We start from the raw sequence: 19897 nt of genomic DNA, 5'->3' as shown, positions 1-19897 counted from the left end.
TGTGCTAAAAAGTTGAAGAGTGTGAGCACAGGAGAGAATTGGCATTATTATGCCTAGCAAAAGTATCTCATTTGGGAGGTAGTGTGATATAAGTGGGTAGAGCACTGGCTTGAGAGCTAAGAAGACCCGAGTTCAAACCAAGCCTCTGACACATACTGGTTATGTGACTTTGGGCAGGTTATTTAGCCTCTCCGTGTCATAAGCATACTCAGTAAAACTAAATGGTGGAGCAGTTGTTTATCTGCATTGGTAGAGGAAGTTTGCTCACTGGGGCTTCCCTATACTAATGAAATTATAGGTCTGGACCCCCAAAACTGCTTACCCAGAAAGAAGGCTCCGTGTGGCAAGAATGGAATTTGGTGATGCAGGCATTTTTGTTTTCAGTAGATGACAAATCGCCAAGTCCAGGAGTTCAGGATGGAGAAGGCAAATCAGAATCAGTCTGTTGTGGTTTTCTTCCACCTCCTGGAGTTCAGAGGACATGTTCCAGCAATGCTTATACTTATGTTGGGCATGCCCAGGCTGGCCACACTTCTGCAGCTCTGCAAGATGAAGCCGTTTAGAAGGAAAACACCCCAGGTGTGTGGTGGCAGACCCTGTGGTATGCAGTTAGCTCCAATTGGAGAGAAGAAGGTTACAAGCTGGTCTTGGTTCTAAGCCAATAACTGATTTTCACAGCTGAGGTGAAAAGCACCCTCCTCAAGCAAGTCAATGTTCGTGAAGTCTTAAGAGGAAAAAAAAGTTAACTTCTTTAAAATAAGCCCTAGAACACACAATTATCCTTTCAGAAGGTGAATGGCACAGGGCATGTTTAATGGTGGTCTTAATAGCCTTGTTATGATGGCAGGTCGTGCATACTATAAATTACATCTATCAATAATAGTAATGGAGAGCTGGTACAGTAGATATAATACTGAGCCTGGAGTTGGGAAAGACCTGGGTTCAAATCCTACTTATGATACTTCCTAGCTAAAGGTCCTCAGGCAAGTCACTGTTTTGTACCTCAGGCAACAATGCCCGACTTGATCTGCTAAAATCATTGAAAGCTTTTAGATCTACTCTGGGTGGAATACATTTCCCTATTGGGAGTTCTCCATGCTGGTGAAATCATATCCTCTTTCCCATATGTAAGTGTAATAATGATAATAATAATAATATAACGGGTTTGAAAACTGCTTGGCCTCCTGGGACTGTAGTTTAGAGGAACAAGCATTTCCAGCACTGAGAGAGCTTTAGGAGCGCTCCTCCTTCTGCACTGCAAATCCCAAAATGCTAATAGTTCTCAAACTCTTATCATTATCTACCCATATCTATGAGGGAGAAGCATATAGAATCATCCTGGAGCTTAGAGGCATGATACTTCTCTAAAAAGAGAGAATTACATTAAATGATCTCTGAAGTCCTTTCTGTATTGTATAATCTATCTAGCTTCCCTTTAGGCAATGGAGTGGATTGCATTGTCTGCTTTTTCTGCTGAGATTTTATTTAGAAAATTTCATGAAAATAACAGATGGAATTTTTCAAACTCTAGTAGTCATGAGACATTCAAGGGTATATAGATAAAATAGATGGGGAAAAGATAATGATAGTGGGATACATATCTTCTGATTATAAAGAATGTTTATTAGTTAAGAAATATTAAAAGTTTCCCCAAAGTCACTTAGGTCAGCATTTTCCCACAATGAACAATAAATTAATACCTCTGTGTGTGTGTGTATTTATTGTATGTATGTATATATGTATATATATATATACACATACACATTCATTGTGTATATATACATATTGTATATATTACATTATGAATATGTACATATATAGCTTCTCTTGTAATAGCTGACATTTATAAAACATTTTACATAGCTTATTTCAGTTACACAGGGGTAACCCTTGGAGTAGTTTCAGTTAGCTTTGAAGTCAGAAACATGTGGTTTGAAGTTCTACCCCAGACACGTCCTGGCTGTATGGGCCAAAGTTACCTAATTGCTCATTGTACCAAGTTACTCACTCTATCAGACTGTAAATTGCAGAGAAAATGGTGGTCTCCATTGGTAGAGGGAGTTCTTCACCTAGAGTCCCTGGCATTAGTAAAATCACAGATCCAGGAGGGAAAATTAGTGATCATTGTCTAGTCTGATTCTTTTCTTAAATTGTCATGCACACATTATTACTTATCTGAGGGCTTTTCTTGAAAGGGTTTTATGTAGAAAGACTTCCACAATCTAAGACAACTCCAAAAGTCTCATGATAGAAAATGCTATCCACATCCAGAGAAAGAACTATAGAGTTTGAATGCAGATCCAGCATACTATTTGTTCTTTTTTTCCTTATGTTTTGTTTTGTTTCCTCTTTCTTGTGGTTCCTCCTATTGATTCTAATTCTTCCTTACAACATGACTAATGAGAAAATATGTTTAATAGGAATGTATATGTAGAACCTATATCAGGTTGCACACTGTCTTGGGGAGGGAAGAGGAGAAAAATTTAAAACTCAAAAGTGTGTGGAAGTGATTGTTGAAAGCCAAAAATAAATTAACAAATATATATAACTTTTTTAAATTAAAAAAAGAGAAAGACTTCCATGTAGAGGCTAACTCCCACATAGGTCAATGACCAAGGAGGGAGTTAGCTATCAGCTTTGTACTGCATTCCCAACAGAGTCAACAGATAAAATACAGAACATGGATGAAATTTATAAGATCGCCTCCACAGAGAGGATCCAGCAGTTGGAAAAAGAACTAGAGGTTCAGTTGGCTGAACTTAAAGCAGAAATACAAGAACATGGAGCTCTTAAGAGATCACCCCATTGGCCTTACAGGTAAAAAGTAATGTCTTACCAAAACAAACTGGAAAATGACTCCTAAGTGTAATCATTGTGCCATCATTAGGCATAGACAGGAGGTCTGTGGCATGCCGTAGAAACAAGAACATTGGTCTTGAAAACAAAAGACCTCAGGTTCAAGTTCCAGCTCAAAGCAAGGCAAGACAAGGCAACAAGTATTTATCAGGCATTCTTTAAGAGCCTGGTACTCTGCTTAACAGCTGGGGATGCCTCGCTACTCTTAAGGACTTTATATTCTAAAGAGGGAAGACAATATCCAAAAGGGAGCTGAAAAGGGAGGTGGGAGGTAGGTACCTGTGCCCCAGTAGAATCCTGCGAGTCAAAAACAGACCTGAGATAGGAATGAAGGATGACTGGCCTGGACCTGTTCCCAAAATGGAAGCCCCAGAAGGAAGTCACCAGTGGGACAAGGGTGTTGGAGTGGTCAAAGGATGGTCCATGGTGAGAAGGTCCCAGGTACTGAGGGAAATTCTAGGGTAAGAATGTCATGGTGACAAAGTTGGGGAATCAGAAGCCAAGCTGGGAGGAGAATGAAGCATGGCTGGCCTGGGACCATCTCCAACTCATTCTAGTGTATATGGTGTAGTGGAAAGAGTACTGGATCTGGAATGATAAAACCTGGGTTCAAATCCCACCTCTACTACTTAATGCCCTGTGTGGTCTTGGACAAACCATCTCCCTGTGATGGTCCTCAGTTGCCTCACGTGCCAAATGAAAGAGAGTAGCTGATTCTTTCCAGTTCTAAATCTATGATCTACTAGAAGTCATGTAACATTTCCGATTCCGTGACTTAATCTGTAAAATAAGGATGTTCATACTTCTACTACTGGCCTCACAGGGTTGCTGGGAAGATCAAATGAGATAATGATTTGTAACCATGAAGTGTTATTTAAATGTAAGCTGCAATGATTGTGCTCTTTGAGAAAAGTTTATTTTCTCCCAAAGTATTTTAATTTGATTTGATTCTGATTCTCATAATAAGTTTGAAAAGCATGAACAAAAAAGAATTTTTCAGCAAGGTAGTTTGTCACTAATTTTTTTATAGAGTGAGTTACGCTTAAGGAAACAGGATAGCAATAGATAACCTTTATATATGCTTTAAGGTTTTCAAGGCACTTTATATAAATAATCTCATTTGATCCTCACAACTCTGAGAGGTAGGGGCTACAATTTATCCTCACAAAGAGCTTGTCAGCTGCGGTCGGAATATATTGCTACACCAGGGGCTCATTCCAGCACTACTTGCTATCTATTACAGTATCTGTTAACACTCTTGGTTTACATAATCTTTCTACAGCTCTATCAGGTTACCAAAGGACGTTTCTTACTTTAGGAAAGAGAGGGAACTGGCATTGAGGAAAAGCTTACAGGTAAGTGAGAAGATGAAGAACATTGCTATTGAAAGCTACTTATTAAAAATTGTTGGCAAAAGTTCCCTGTGCCTGGGGACACAGGAATACAGGGGGCAGGAGGGGGCAGTGAATGTGAGCTGAGCAGGTAACTTTACCAAAACTTGCACCTGAGAGCTCTTCACAGACCATCCTCCCCCAAACTCGAATACATCAGTGTCTCAGATAAAGAGGAGATAACTTCTCCACCATTTTCTCCTAATTCTACTCCCTTCTGCAGCCAGCCATGTTGGTCACAGAGGCACAATTTACAGCCTGTTTCTCATGGAAGAGGAAGATGTTATCTACCTTTCCTTGACAGGACATAATCATACCATGTGCTAGGGTATGACGTTTGAAAGGACAAATAACAATGAGAGATACCTGTATGATATTATATTGTAAAATGAATGTTATTCAAAGTATCTGCTTCTAAGCTAATGCAATTTATTCATTATTCCAATAATGCTTTGAGTCCTCTATAATTTATTATAATTATACTTTTTTTTCTTTTTAACACCAAAAAAGGCATTAAAAATAAACATTTCAAAAGTAAAAAAAGAGAGCCTTCGGTAAGCAAAGGATTTGATTTTGTTTCTAAATAAGTGAAAGGAAAAATAAAGCAATTCCAATCCTGCTGGGTTGATGTGGGACTTTATTTTCCTGAAAACACATTTTTGGGAAATTTTTTTACAGTTTCTTAATTTCGGTTAGTATAATGTGTTGTTTGAAAAAGAAGAAGGAAGGAAGGAATGGAGGGAGGGAGGGAGGGAAGACGAAGGAAGGAAGGAAGGCCAATGTGTTACTCCACAAATGGATGAGAGAGCAAGAAAGGAAGATAAATAATGAACTAGATAAATTTTCCTATTATGTCATGTTGATGATTTTATTTCTTCTCCTTTTTATCTGTCTGGTGTTGGGTTTGAGGTGGGTTACCTTTGTCTCTGGTGTGCAGGTGGCTGAATCAAAGCCCCTTGTTGTTCAAGCAAATGTCCTGCAGAGGGAGCTAGAAAGCTGTTTAAGGAAAGAATATACAGTTGAAAACTTACCTTTGCTTTTGCACCAGGTAAGTGTCTATTTCCTTCTGTAGAGCTAAGCCTGGTTTTTACCTTTAGTTTGCTCAAAGCCATACGTGTGGCTTCTCTCCAAGCCAGAGAGGAATTTTCCTTAGATGATTAGCTTATTTGAGAGTCTCGTTTGTATACACCTTTTCTTTTAGTGCCCTTTACTGTCATAGCTGGCTACCATAACTGTTTCCACATGTAACTAAAATGTCAGACCTAAAGTTAACAGCTTTAATCTTACCTTTGAAGTATCCATAATAACGTCATTTTTAAAGGAAGGTTTCAGGTCAGAAGCTAATTATAGAGTTTGTCAAACTTTTGAGACACTGATAAAACTTTGGAACAGGAAATTACTTCCTACAACAGGGTCTTTGGCACTTAGAATAGCCAAAACTTTCCCTGGGGCAAGAGCATAAAATGTACCCTCAAACCAGCACACCACCATGCCACAAAAAAGAAAGAGCTTAGGAAGTGGGGCAGGGGAAGGAGAAGGGTGGAAGACTGAAAAAAGGGAGAGAAGGGCCAGCATAAATGAGGCAAGCAGACCAAACCAGGGAGGTGCTTGCTTACTTGGGGTGGGAAGTGAATAAGCATTTATTCTATACAGTGTCTACTATGTGCCAGGCACCATGCTAAGCGCTTTAAAAATATTATCTCATTTGATCTTCACAACAACCCTGGGAGGTAGTTATGATTTCTGTTTTACATTTGAGGAAACTGAGGCAAACAGAGGTTAAGTGACTTGCCTAGGGTCACATATCTAGTAAATGTCAGGTCATATTTGAACCCAGGTCTTCCTTACTCTAGGCCCAGCTCTCTATATACTAAGCCACCTGGCTATCTAAATGAAGCAAGCAGTCATCTGGTAGCATTCTACTTTAGCTAAGTTTTCTTGCTAACCTGTTAGAAGTGAGGTGGCTAGAGGATAGAGGGCCAGCCTCAGAGGCAGGGAGAGCTGAGTTCAAGTGATATCATTAATACGTACCAGTTACATGACCATGGGCAAGTCACTTAACCTCTCAATACCTCAGGCATCTATGTAAGATTCCAAGTTACAGAGAGGTATCTCTGTGGGTGGAAACAGTTTCAACACTTGTAGTTCCCAAGACTGATGAAATCATAGGTCTAGAACACTGTGACAAAGTTTAATTGTCTGGTCTTCCTTCTACTAAAGCACCATAAGTGCTTTCAGTATCTTCTAAAATCAGTACTCTGGGATAAAACCTTATTTGCCCTGCCTTGGTTATGACTGTTGTTATTTTAGCAGGTCATGCAGATGAAAAGTACCAGTTGACTTTTGAAAAATCATCTTGGTTAGTGAGCTTGAGTTGGGTTTTAATTTTACAGGAGAGAAAAGAAATAACAGTGAAAAAACACTGGATTTGGAGGCAGAGGACCTGAGTTCAAATCCCACTTCTGCCCCTTGCGCGACACTGGGCAAATCACTTAACCTCCCTGTTTCCTTGTCTATAAATTGAAGGAGCTGGACTAAATAGTCTCTAACATCTCCTCCAGCTCAAAATCTAAGATGGTATGATCTTCACATTGTACAAAACTAGGTGGCCCAATGGATAGAGCACTGGGCCTGGAGTCAGGAAGACCTGAGTTCAAATCCAACCTCCAGTACTTACTTAGGTGTGTGACTCTGGGTAAGTCCTTTAACCTCCATCTTCCTCAATTCTCTTATCTGTAAAATAAGGACGATAATAGCATCTACCTTCCCAGGTTGTTATGAGGGTCAAACGAGATAACAATTTCAAAATTTTTACACGGTGCCTGGCACATAGTAAGCACTATATAAACATTAGCTATCATTGTTATGGTTTTCAGAACTGATCAATCATTATGTAATCAACAAGTATTTATTAATCACCTACTGTATGCCAGACACTGTACTTGGCACTGGAGTTACTAAGATGGTTCCACCTGCTTTCATTGCTTTCAGGCTTCTGATCCATCTTCGTAACATGAACATAGGCTGCTGGTCAATGTTAATATGTGGTTGTTTAAAGAGAGAATTACCCAGTTGGTCCAGAGCAAATACTTACACATGCTTAGATGGAAGAGGTTCTGCCAGCATAGCAGCATCATGGAACAACTTTATCCTCTTTACCAGGTAGGAAGCTTCAGGATCAGATGAGCCTATGTGCCATTCTATGGGATGTAAGGTTCTCTTTAAAATCCAAATGGTAAATCCAAAAGAAGATTGTCAGATTTCAAAGTCAGGACTAGAAATTTATAGATGAGCCTACAGTTGGTTGATGTGGCAGCAAATCTTGGTGTCCCAAGATTGCCTATTTACTTTTTAAAAATGCATCTCTGAGTTGGATTTGTTGCCCATGAAACAAGCTGAGAAATGCTTTTTCTTTGCAGAAAACTGTTTGTCTGTTCAGCTGAGCACAATTCATTCAGTGCTAAAGTAAGCTAAACAGCAGATTTCTGCTATCAAAGCCAATAGTTGAAGAATGAAACCCCCAAAATTAACTCTTTCCTAGAGTTCTCTTCCCCACCCCACCCCGCCCAGATCTTAAGAATGTGACCTTTCCCTCTTTCCCAGGTTCTTATGAAATATGGAAGAACCTTTGGAAAAAAGAACCTCTTATTAACCACTGACACAAAGATGGTATGATAGGGAGAATACTGAACTTAAGAAAAGCTGGGGTTCAAAGGCTATTGCTGACACTAGCAGTGTGACCTTGGACAAGTTAACTTCCCTGAACCGGTTTTCTCACCTACAAAAACACATGATACCTGACTCACAGGACAGTTGGGAGGAAATCCCTCTGTGAACCTTAAAGTACTATATAAATGAGAGTTGTTGCCTTTCTTTGTGTGCAGTTAGTAAATGTTGATGGAGTGAAATTGCAGAGATAATTATAGATTAGAGTGGGAAGTCCAGTTCTGTCTCTTTCTTTCTTTTAAACAGGAGCAGGTTGGGCACATTATGCAGGAGTACAATGATGCTGTTCAGAGAGCTGAGAGGCTGGCTGTTGCCAGAGAAAACTTACTCACTGGAAAGAACAGTCCTGGGCACCTGGTAACACAGGAAGATCTGGTTATCTATACCAAGTGGCTAGTATGTCACCTACATTCACTTAGAGACATTCACAGCTACCTGAGGGTAAGAGAAGAAGTGACTAAAATACCCATTCACTTTATTTTTTGTGAGGCAGTTGGGGTTAAGTGACTTGCCCCAGGTCACACAGCTGGTAAGCATCAAGTGTTAGAGGCGATTTGCACTCTGATTTTCCTGATGCCAGGGCCAGTGCTCTATCCACTGTACTACCTAGCTGCCCCTGAAATACCCATTTATGCAAATCAACAAACATTTCTTAAACTCCTTCTATGTGCTAGGCACTGGGAATACAAAAGACAGAAAGGAAACGGTCCCTGCCCTCAAGAAGCTTACTTTACTTGTGGAAACAAGTTGTACAGAGATAAGTAAATACAGTTTCTAGATTAAATAATTTCGAGGGCAGGGCAGTAACAACTGGGAGTCACCTCTTGTGGGAAGTGGCTCTTAAGCTCAGAGAAAAAAGGGATTCCAAGAGGGAGGAGCCATTCAGAGGGATAGAGGTGGGAATTGATAGGTTGTGTACAAGGAACAAGTAGATAAGTTTGGCTAGAACATAAGAGTACATGAGAGAGGGTAATGTGAAATCATTCTCTAGAAATACAAGTTCGAGGCAGGGTGTGACTGTAATACACCTATGAACTTCTGTCTCCCTTGGGTTTGGTTTGACAGTGTTTCTCTGCTCCATTCATCCTTTTCAGGAAGGTGACAATGAATACCATGTCTCTCACCTCCTCCATGAAACCTTTCAAGACTAATTCTCACTGTCTTTTGTCACTCTAGCAATTCCAACCATCTTTTTTTTCCCTTTCTGGGCTCCTCAAATATGTGTATGTGCAAGCTATATTAGACAAGACCAGAAAATTACACAAGAATGAATGAGCTCTTTAGATGAGAGTGAAATATCTCAGTTCAACTAAGAGAGAGGTCCTCATCTCCTGAAGTCTCTATGGAGTCAAACTGGAAATCAGGGAGATACTGAGGTGCTAGCTCCTCTACATGTCTGCACCTTCTGAAAATCTCTGTCTCTCTTTCTGCCTGCCTGTCTGTCTGTCTGTCTGTCTGTCACTCTCTCTGAGTATGGGATCATTTGTGCATATATGCCTGTTTCTCAAAGCAAGAATGAAAAATGTCTTCCTTTGCCAAAGCTCTTCATGTAGGCACTCAGCATTGTTATCATTCTTTCCACCGATTAGAAAAATCACACCTAAGCAGAAACTCAAAATGCCTCAGTCTTAAAATCCAAGTTACACATATGAGAGATACTATACTATATCAGCCTATTACCAGCACCCATCATCCTACTTCCATGATCCTAAATGCTGAAATTCCCATCTTTGATCTTAACCCCCTAACCTTCTGCCTCATGCCTCCTAAATTTATTCTTAGTGTTTACTGGGAGATCTAATCTCTCCACTACTCCCTTTTCTCTGAGTCCTTCAGGGCTATGTTAGCCCAACTTCTCAGTTTCCATAGTCTTCATCAAGTAGTCAGTTAGACTGTGAGCTCCTAGAGACTTAGAGATCTGGCTTTTTCTTTCTTTCTTTCTTTGTATTCTCAGAGCTAAACCTCTACATTTGTTATTCAGTCGTTTCATTCATGTCCAATTCGTTGTGACCCCATTTGAGATACTGGAGTGGTTGACCATTTCCTTCTCTAACTCATTTTACAAAGAGGAAATTGAGGCAAACAGGGTTAAGTGCCCGGAGTCATACATTTTCTGAGGCCAGATTTGAACTCAAGATGAGTCTTCCTGACTTCGGGCCTGGTGCTATATCCATTCTTTCCACTGCTCTATCTAGCTGTCCACCTCTTCAACCCAATTCACTCCGGATCTCATGGATTAGACAACAATAGGTCCTTGCCCAAGCCACACTTAATGGTTATTTTTTGGGCCCTCCTGGCTCAGAGTGAATGTAAATAGAAACTGTTTCTCTTTTGGCCAGCAGCCCCGAGGGTCTTCCCCTCTCAGTTTGATTATTTATTATTATTGTTATTATTAAAGGGGCGATCCCTTGACTCACTTCTTAAAGAGGCCTATTCACTGAATGGGCATTGCCTGAAAAGACCTTAGCTTAAAAGGGCCAAGGTCTCCCACTTTATCCTGGGCCATCTCTAGTTGTCCTAAACTATATCAGGCCACTGGAGCTGTAGTGAGGCTGGTGACTTTGCATAGCCCTCTCTCACTTAAATCAGTCAATTGCAAGTCATGTCATCATCTCCCTGATGTCGTGGTGCTCTTTGAGAACAAAGAACACACACACACACACACACACACACACATAGTAGATGCTTAATTAATGCTAGTTGACTGACTGACCAATTCATCAATTCACATTTCTCTGCCCTTTGAATACCTTACTCTCTTTTCCTTTTATTCCTAGTACCTTCCCAAACTTGTACTTGGCTTACTGTTACCATTTGCCTTCTCTGCCTTCATGCTACTGAATACTGCTGGAGGAAGTTATACAACCCAACTATGGTAATTGGGTCCACTACAAAGTGATGATATCCATTCTAAGTTGGGCCCTCCCGGCTGCACAGAAAACCTCCCTTTCTTATCAGACTGTCATACTCCTTACAGCAGCTATTATAACCCTTTTCTTTCCTTCAGCTCCCTGCACCACCTTCTTTCCATTTTCTCTCAGTGAAGACCCTTCCATACTTTATTGAAAAACTGAGGCTATCTGCCCTGAGCTCTCATTTCTCTCTACTCTGCAATTCACAACTCCTCTGAATATCTTCTTTTAGCTACCATAAGCTAGACATAAACTAACTGGCTTATAGCATTATACCTTAGAGGTAGAAGAGACTCCATAAATATATGTTGAATTAATTTTCTCTAGTCAATGGAAAGAGCTCTAGATTTGGGAACCTAGGTTTGAATCTTGGCTCTGCTATTTATTACCTCTATGACCCTGGGCAAGACCCTTGTCTTCCCTGGGCTTGATTTCTCATCTGTAAAATGGGACATTTCAGCTAAATGACCTTTAAGGTTCCTTCTGTTTTTAAATCTATGATTCTGTGAGCCTTTCTTGAACTACTTTAATATCAAAATTTCTTAGCTTATAATTAATTGATTGTATTATATAATTATGCTATGATTTTCATATAATAATATATGTTATATTATATAATTATATTATAATCAGTTGATTAACTGATAGCATTTATCCTAGACAACCATAGGAAGGGTAGAGGAGTAGGGAGGTAGAGGAAGCAGTACTTGCAGAACATCAGACTGAGATTTAAGAGGGACAAGTTCTATCTTCATCTGTGCTACTAACTAGCTATGTGACCTTGGGCAAGGGACTTAGCCTCTGAGCTTTAGTGTATATGTGTATATATATATTAAATATATAGTTGGTCTATCACCTAAGTTCAAAAAACTAGAATTACAAAAATGTATCAATAGTAACATAATAATAGTAAGAGACTTTAATATTCCTTTCTGAGAATGAAATAAATCCAACAAAAATATGACAAAAAAGAAAATATTGAGTTGACTAGATTGGCAGAAAAATTAGATTTGACTGACCTGAGTATCTTCTGAATTAAAAAGATGTATTAAAAGATTTATGTATTTCTCAGCATGACAAGGTAACTTTATAAAAACTGATCATATGCTACAGAATGAGTTATTAACAAATATAAAAAAAATCATGATAAATACATCTTTTAAAGACCATAGTACAATAAAATAGCAATTAATAAAAGGAATATAGGCAAAAAAAAATACAGACCTACTTAGAGACTAAGAAAATGCTGAATAATGAATAGAACAAAGAATAAATCATAAAAACAACAGTTTTGTTAAAATGAAAGCAAGGATTAAAAAAGACTTAAAAAAAAAGACGGTACAACTGATAAAACTAAGATCTGGGTTTTTTTTAAATATGACTAACAAAATGGATAAACGATTACCTAGCCTGGTCAAGAAAAGGAGAAAGGAAATTCAAATTACCAGGGAAAAAAAATGAACAAGATAAGTTCACAGCATACAGAAGGGAAATAAGAGTTACAAGAAACTATGTTAAAGAATTCTATGTCAGCAAAACTGAGAATTCAAAGAAAGTGGAAGAGTACCTACAAAAATACCCAAATTAATAAAACAAGAACTAGAAATACTGAACAATCTCAACTCTAAAAGAGAATTCAAGTAAGCTATAAATGAACGGCCAAAACAAAACAAAACAAACCAACCTAGGCCAAGTGGTTTTACAAATGAGTTCTTTAATACATTTCTTTAATTCATTTAAAAAGCAATTAATACCTATGGTATAAATCTTCTCAAGAATAAAGAAGGCAGTCTGCCAAACTCCATGTATGAACTAGATATGGTCCTGATATCAAAACCATGGGGAGACAAAAGAAAGGAAAAACTATAGACCAATTTCATTTTGCTTTAATACTTATTGGTAATAAAATTTTAAATAAAATTATTGTAAGGAGACTACAGAGATATATCCAGGAATAAATCATTATGATTAAGTTGGATTCATACCAAGGATACAAGGATAGTTCAACACTAGGAAAACAATTAGTATAATTAATCATATGAACAAAACAAAAAAATAGCAAAACTCACATTGATTAATGACCAAACATTTATTAGACACTTACATTGTGACCGGGGTAAGGATGTTGAGGTTTAGGGGTTTTGGGGTGCTGGACCCCAAAATCACAACACACAGGTCCTGCCTGAATGAATTCAACCCAAGCCTTCTTTCAGCCAAAGACAAGGTTTATTACAGCATCTGCCATATTGACCAGACTCTTAAGGAGTCTGAACATTAGTGAGCTATTGGCTAGATTACAAGAATCTGAACAGTGGCTAGATTTTAAGAATTTGAACACCTTAATGGAGACAAGATGGACCTTATATACATGGCCAAGCAGTTTGGGGTGACTGGAGGAGGGGTCTGAGTATCTGGATGGGAGTGGCCAGTAAGCTGGGGTGAACAGAAAGCCTGGGACCTGGACCACGGGGCCAAAGAAGAGTGGAGTCTAGATAGGATTAAGGGTGGGAAGTGGCCAGGGCCAACTGGAGGTGGATTGGGTATAGGAGATAATGAAAGGCCATTTGATAGGATTATAGACTCAGGTGAATGCCAGAAATTTGGCCATGTGGGAAAGTCCTGGGTTTTTTCTTTTTGGGGTCCAAATCCCATCCTTATCAGGGATACAAAAATAAAAAAAATGAAAAACACGGTCTGTGCCCTCAAGGAGCTCACATTCTAATAGGGGAGACAACATGCAGGTGACTATGTACATACACAATGGCAGGTAATCTCAAAAGGAAGAAACTGGCACTAAGAGGGACCAGCGAAGGCCTTCTGCTGAAAATAGGATTTAGATTGAGTCTTAAAGGAAGCTAGCAAAGCCAGGAGATGGAGGTTAGGAAGGAGCCCATTCCAGGAATGATTGGGAGCGGGAGATAGTGAGTTGGGAGCTGAGAATAAGTGTCTTATGTAAGGAACTTCAAATAGATCAGTGTCTAAAAATCATATAGGTGGGTAGGTAGTATGATAGATAGTTGTATGTGTGGAGAAAAAAAAGATGTATATTAGATGTATATGCTATTCTAGGTGGCTCAGTGGATAGAATGCTAGGCTTGGAGACAGGAAAATTCATCTTCCTGAGTTTAAACCTGGCCTCAAACACTTATTAGCTGAGTGACCCTGGGCAAGTCACTTAACCCTGTTTGCATCAGTTTCTTCATCTGTAAAATGAGTCAGAAAAGGAAATGGTAAACTGCTCCAGTATCTTTGCCAAGAAAACTTCAAATGGGGTCACAAAGAATCAGACTAGAGTGAAACGACTGAACAACAACAAATGAAGATAGAAACAAGAGTTGAAAATGGATTGGGATTGTGGGTGAGTGTGAGACAGGAGCTGAGGGTGACTCTGAAGTTTCAAGCCGGAGTGACTGGGAAGGTGATGGTGCCCCTTAATAATAATGGGAAATTAGGAATAGGGGAGGGCTTGGTGGAAAGATGAGTTATTCTGGATCTGCTGAATCTGAGATGCCTACAGGCATTAGATGCATAAAAAGCCTTTGACAAAACGCTGCACTCATTTTTAACATAAATGCCTAGAAGGCATAGGCATGAAAGGGCTTTTGTTTACTGTGATTAAAAGCATTTATCTAAAAGAACTAGGAGCTAGCATTATTGGCAGCAGAGAAAACACTAGAATCCTTGCCATTATAAGCAGGGGATGAAACAAGAATGCTGTCTCTCCTCACTATTATTTGGTACAGTCTAAGATTGCTAGCTTAACAATAAGACAAGAGAACAAAATGCAAAGTATAAATATCAGCAAAGGAGAAGTAAAGTTATCCCTATTAGACCATGACATGATGATATACTTAAATACCCCCATAGAATCAATAAAGAAACTAATGTAGCAGGATACAAAATAAATCCACAAAAACTATTAGCATCAGAACTAACAAAAACTGGGAAGAAATAATAAATGAAATTTCATTCCAATGACCATTTGGAAGCTTGTGAAGTTATAAAGCATAGCTTTAGCTTAATACTACATTTGTTCATTAAGCATTCATGAATGACGAGAGAAAAGCAGGCTAAAGAACAAGAGAATTCTTCATCTTTGGCCTGGCTACTGAAGTTCTTTTTTCATTCACATCCTCCTGTATCATGTGTACATATGCTTGTGTGTGTATATACACACATATGTATGTGTATTTTTATAAACAAAGGTGCATTATCTCTGTGTGTGTGTGTGTGTGTGTGTGTGTGTGTGTGTGTGTGTGTAAAATAAAGTCACATCTCTAAGCCTGACATGGAGCTTTCTAATGTTTTCTTCCTCAGTTTGCTTTTTTGTCCGCAGGTGTTACTGTACCTGCCCAGATCTGATAGGTTGGAAGTGGCTGTACAGGAACACCCTGAGGTGGGTCAAGAAAATGGAGATGTGTACACTAGACATGTAGCCCCTGAGTCTCTGTCTGCTGACAACCAGAATTCTGGCTATCCAGCTTCTTCAGAAACCAGCACTTCAGGTGAAAAATTACTCCACCTTTCATCTTTGAAAATGGAGGAGAGATGTGTGTATGTATGTATGTAAAAGTTTGTCATTGTAAATATGAGGATTGCTTTGGTAGTTCAAGGTTGAATCTGTCCTACATACTGTCAAGTTACATTTCAATTATATTAGAATTATAGTAGCTTAATGGGCTAATTAGGATGCCCCAGCAACTAATGTGCAGCATGAGAATCATAAGCAATTTTACAAATTAGATTAATGTTCATAGTTCTGATTTAAAATATCAAAGTTTACTAGGAAAATATAAGAAGTAAGATAATATTTGTAAAAGCATTTAACACAGTACCTAGTATGTGGCATGCACTATATAAATGTTTATCCCATTCCTCTTCCCTGATGTGTGAAATATACAGTCAGACATTCTCATTCACCAACAATAAATGATCATCAGGGCTGAAGATAGGAGACATTATGAAAAGTGATTAGAGAAAATTGATATCTTTTTTCTGATTCTCAGAATCATTTCTAAAATAGCTTCTAAATTTTCATTTACTATAAATTCCCTAAAGAAACAGAGAAGGTTATTCCATGGAGCTGAGGGACCATTACATTGTCCCCAAGCCTAAAATAGGCTAATTATTTTAACTTGGTGTGACTGATTACATCTCAGGAAACAACGCCAGTAGAGAAAAGGGTGGAATTGACTCTCATTGGTCACCTTTATCCTCCCCTCAAAGAGATACCCTATGTCCACCAGTGTTACACCAAGAAAACAATAATAATAAGAAGATAGGTTTTTGTGGGAACAAAGCAGGTTGGGATTGTTGAAAGCAGTGTCCAATTTTACAAATATTGGTCAGTCAAGAAACATTTTTAAATGCCTACTATGTTCCAAGCACTGTGCCAAGTGCTTGGGATACAGGATGAGGCAAAAAAGAGTCCCTGCCCTGGGGCAACTAGGTGGCACAGTGGATAGAGCACCAGCCCTAGAGTCAGGGGGACCTGAGTTCAAATACAGCCACAGACACATAACACTTACTAGCTGTGTGACTCTAGACAAGTCACTTAACCCCAATTGCCTCTCCAAAAAATAAAGCAAAACAAAACCAAAAAAAAAAAAGAGTGAGAGAGTCCCTGCCTTCAAGGAGCTTACAATCTAATGAATATGATCCAGCCCAAACTCCTTCTCCTAATCAGTTCTAAGTTCGACTCTATAGTCAATGCATAACATCCATCCAAGATTGATGAATATATTAATGAAAAAATTCTACAGACTGCCATTCTGCATGTCATAATTTGGGCAAGATATGTTTTTCCAATGTGAGTATTTAGACCAGTCTCTTTAGCATTGCTGTAAATTTTGATGAGGAAGGCATTATATTTCTCTAGGACTCTATGCAATTACTATAAAGCCACTGGGAATTTAGACAACTTCCCTGTTGATAGTAAATCCTTCTTTTGTTTGTACTGCATGGAGGACCCCTTTCATAGCTAAGACAAGCTTAAGTGCCCTATACATGGTTTCCCATCTCTTTTCTCTGTAGTTTTGCACAAACTCATTCTCCCCCCCCCCATGCATGAAATGCCCTTGCTTCTTACCTCTACCTCTTGGAACCTCTGATTCCCTTTAAGCCTCAGTTCAAATGTCATCTCCTTTAAAAGGCCTTTCCTGATTCCCCAAGTTGTTAGTACCACCTCCCAAACACTGCACATTTACTTTGTAAGTATACTGTTTTTACATATCTGTTATCGGATTCTATTTCTCCAGTAAAATATAAACTCTGAGGGCAGGGACTGTCTTCCTTTTATTTTTGTATCACTTTGTAGCACCTAGAACAGTGCCGGACACATAAGAGACACTTAATAAATGTGTGTTGGTTAATTGATTTTTGATAAATCTCCCTAGTTTGATGTTAATACTGAGTACATCATGGAACAAAGCTGTCTCTGTAGCCATACCTGCCCTAAATTTCTATGTTTTCTTTTCATATTTATGGACTACACTTTGTTTAATGAGAGCCTTCAGTGCTATATATTGTGTTAATGCATCCAGTACTATTTTTAAAAAATACACAATAGTAGCAGTGGAATCTTGCATTCTCTAGACCTCTTAATCAATTGTATAACTCTAATTGATTTGGCATGTTATAGAAAATGGTCGGGGGCAGCTAGATGGCGCAGTGGGTAGAGCACCAGCCCTGGATTCAGGACAACCTGAGTTCAAATGTGGCCTCAGACACATAACACTTAACTAGCTGTGTGACCTTGGGCAAGTCACTTAACCCCATTGCCTAGCCAAAAAAACAAAAAACAAACAAACAAACAAACAAAAAGAAAATGGTCTACAAAAACTTACCTGTTCCTCTCTCAGGTTTTCATCAATATCTCCCTTGATGGGTACAAAGACTATTTGTATAAAATTTTTAGATATATATGAAAGTAGCCTTATGGATTGGTGATTACTGATTTAATCTTGGTTACTTTTTAAAAACTAAATTAAAATACTATCAATGATCTTTTCCATTCTTTTGGAATCTTCTTCTCTCTGAGATATTGTGGAAATTGATCCTTGGGTGTCTTTGAAATTATACCATCTGTAACAGATTCCTTTTCCATGTACTTGGTCAGGTCCAGTCACAATCCCTGATTTTACCTTTTTAAGTGCCATTGCTTATTTTTCCTATAGCATATCAATTGGCAGAATCCAAATGTGGTGATTCCAATATTATCACTGTTGATCACTATGTAAATGCCGGCAGTTTTGTTCCATTTCATAGATGTTTCCTTTCCTTTTGACTTCATCTTCAAATGCTTTGGGTAAAAACTGACTTAGCTAGGTCTGAAAATGAGTTCTCTATAAGCTTATTTTTTCCTTATCTGCTTGTCACTATTTTGTTAGATGATGCAGATTATAGCATTCCAGCCTGGCTGTCATTTCCTTCCACTTGATAAAATCAACTATTTGCAAGATGATAATAGTTTCTAATTTCTTTTAGCATCCATGTGTTGACTATTTTGCTCTGGTTAATATTCTCTAAGAAATAATGATAGAGTCAATGGTTTTATGTTTGTTCTCTTCGCGTTTCTTAGAATCTGTATATTTAAAGAGATTGGATGAGAGCTACTACAGTCGCACAGTGTTATCTTTTTTTTTATTCTAGATGCATTATTTTATTTTCTAACATTCATTTATTTAAATTTTGAGTTCCAAATTCTCTTCCTGCCTCCTGCTTCTCCCCCACTCACTGAGAAGACAAACAATATCAGTCCTATCTTCTTACCTTTATGCTTTCCTCATTTGTTATTTGCCCTAACCAATGGGTGACCTGTCTGCCCATAGACAATTAGTTCTAAAATGACGGCCACATCCATAACCATTTGCTCCCTGACTTAAGATATAATCAATTTCATTTTATAATGTAATTTTATAATGTTTTTCATGATCATTGCTTTCTGACTGTCTTCTCAAAAAAATCTGTATAAGGGGTAACACAGTTTCAAAGGCTCTCAAGTGTCAATTTCTGTATCTCAAGGAGAAGATTCAAAAGAATGGAAAAGATCTCATATAGTACTTTTGTCCAAAAAAGTAACCAGAAGAAATCAGTAACTTACTGACCCATAAACCCTACTTTCATATCTCTTTAAACTCTTTGTGAGAATTGGCCATGTCTTTTTTTTCATCTCGGGAATACAGAGGAGTGGGAGATTGGTAGGAAGTCTCCAGATTGGCCTCTTTTTATGTCTCTATTTTTCAGCATAGTTTCCACTGTTCTCCATGGACCCACTCTCACATTGAAATAAGGTTCATCATAAAATCATAAAATCATCATAAAATTGTCTTCATCCTTTGTATAAATTGCACTTACCTTCCTGGTGATTTCTTTGTTTAGTATTATGAGAACCACAAGCTGAGAGGGCCAGCTGTCCATAAAATCACCCTTTTTGTTGCCTTTTGTCACCTAATGGAACCAGCTTCACCATTTGCTTCTCTGAAGAGTACCTGAGAGCTACCCTTCCATTTTAGCTGTAGCCTCTTTATGTTTTCTGGTTTCACTTATATTAAGAATGACAATATAGATGTCCTCCAGTAGTATATCAAATCATCGGTCAGAGATAACCTCTATAAAGACACTGAAGAGTTAAACTAATGTTTGCAGATGGTCTAAGAACTATGTTATTCTTCAGACTCCTCTGCAACTGTTAGGGATAGAGTTAAGGACAGGGATATGGACTAAACTCATACTTTCATTGATGTCAGAAATTCTCAAATGAGGTAGCGCTCTTTGACAATACAGTCCAAAGCCTTCTCTGCAACTTATAGCCTTAGAGCTGCCTAGAATACTATGAGGTTGAGTACCTAGTCTGGGGTTACGTGAGCCATATGGGTTAGAAGTAGGACTGTCATTTTGTTATGAAATATGATTTGATTTTATTTGCTTTTGTATTGTTCTTTTAAAATTGATTTATATGTACTTTGGGAAGCTTTCTGCTAAATACTATAGTATCTTAGCATATTATAATAA

General features: G+C 38.4%; 1 protein-coding gene across 1 annotated transcript in view; it reads left to right on the top strand.

The window, feature by feature from the left end:
* Positions 1-2595: 2595 nt before the first annotated feature.
* The window catches only part of LOC110222916 (uncharacterized), a 195358-nt gene continuing 178056 nt past the window's right edge, over positions 2596-19897 (top strand). Inside the window, 7 exon segments of the mRNA XM_078155582.1 lie at positions 2596-2817; positions 4139-4211; positions 5185-5299; positions 6346-6355; positions 7310-7409; positions 8220-8414; positions 15222-15390. Coding sequence (XP_078011708.1) covers positions 2609-2817; positions 4139-4211; positions 5185-5299; positions 6346-6355; positions 7310-7409; positions 8220-8414; positions 15222-15390 — 871 coding nt within the window. The 5' untranslated portion in view covers positions 2596-2608.

The sequence above is a fragment of the Phascolarctos cinereus genome, unplaced genomic scaffold (assembly GCF_003287225.1).
Source record: "Phascolarctos cinereus isolate Bilbo 61053 unplaced genomic scaffold, phaCin_HiC Scaffold_5;HRSCAF=322, whole genome shotgun sequence".
Classification (NCBI taxonomy): domain Eukaryota; kingdom Metazoa; phylum Chordata; class Mammalia; order Diprotodontia; family Phascolarctidae; genus Phascolarctos; species Phascolarctos cinereus.
Note: the sequence above shows the minus strand (reverse complement) of the source record. Positions and strands in the feature narration are given on the sequence as shown.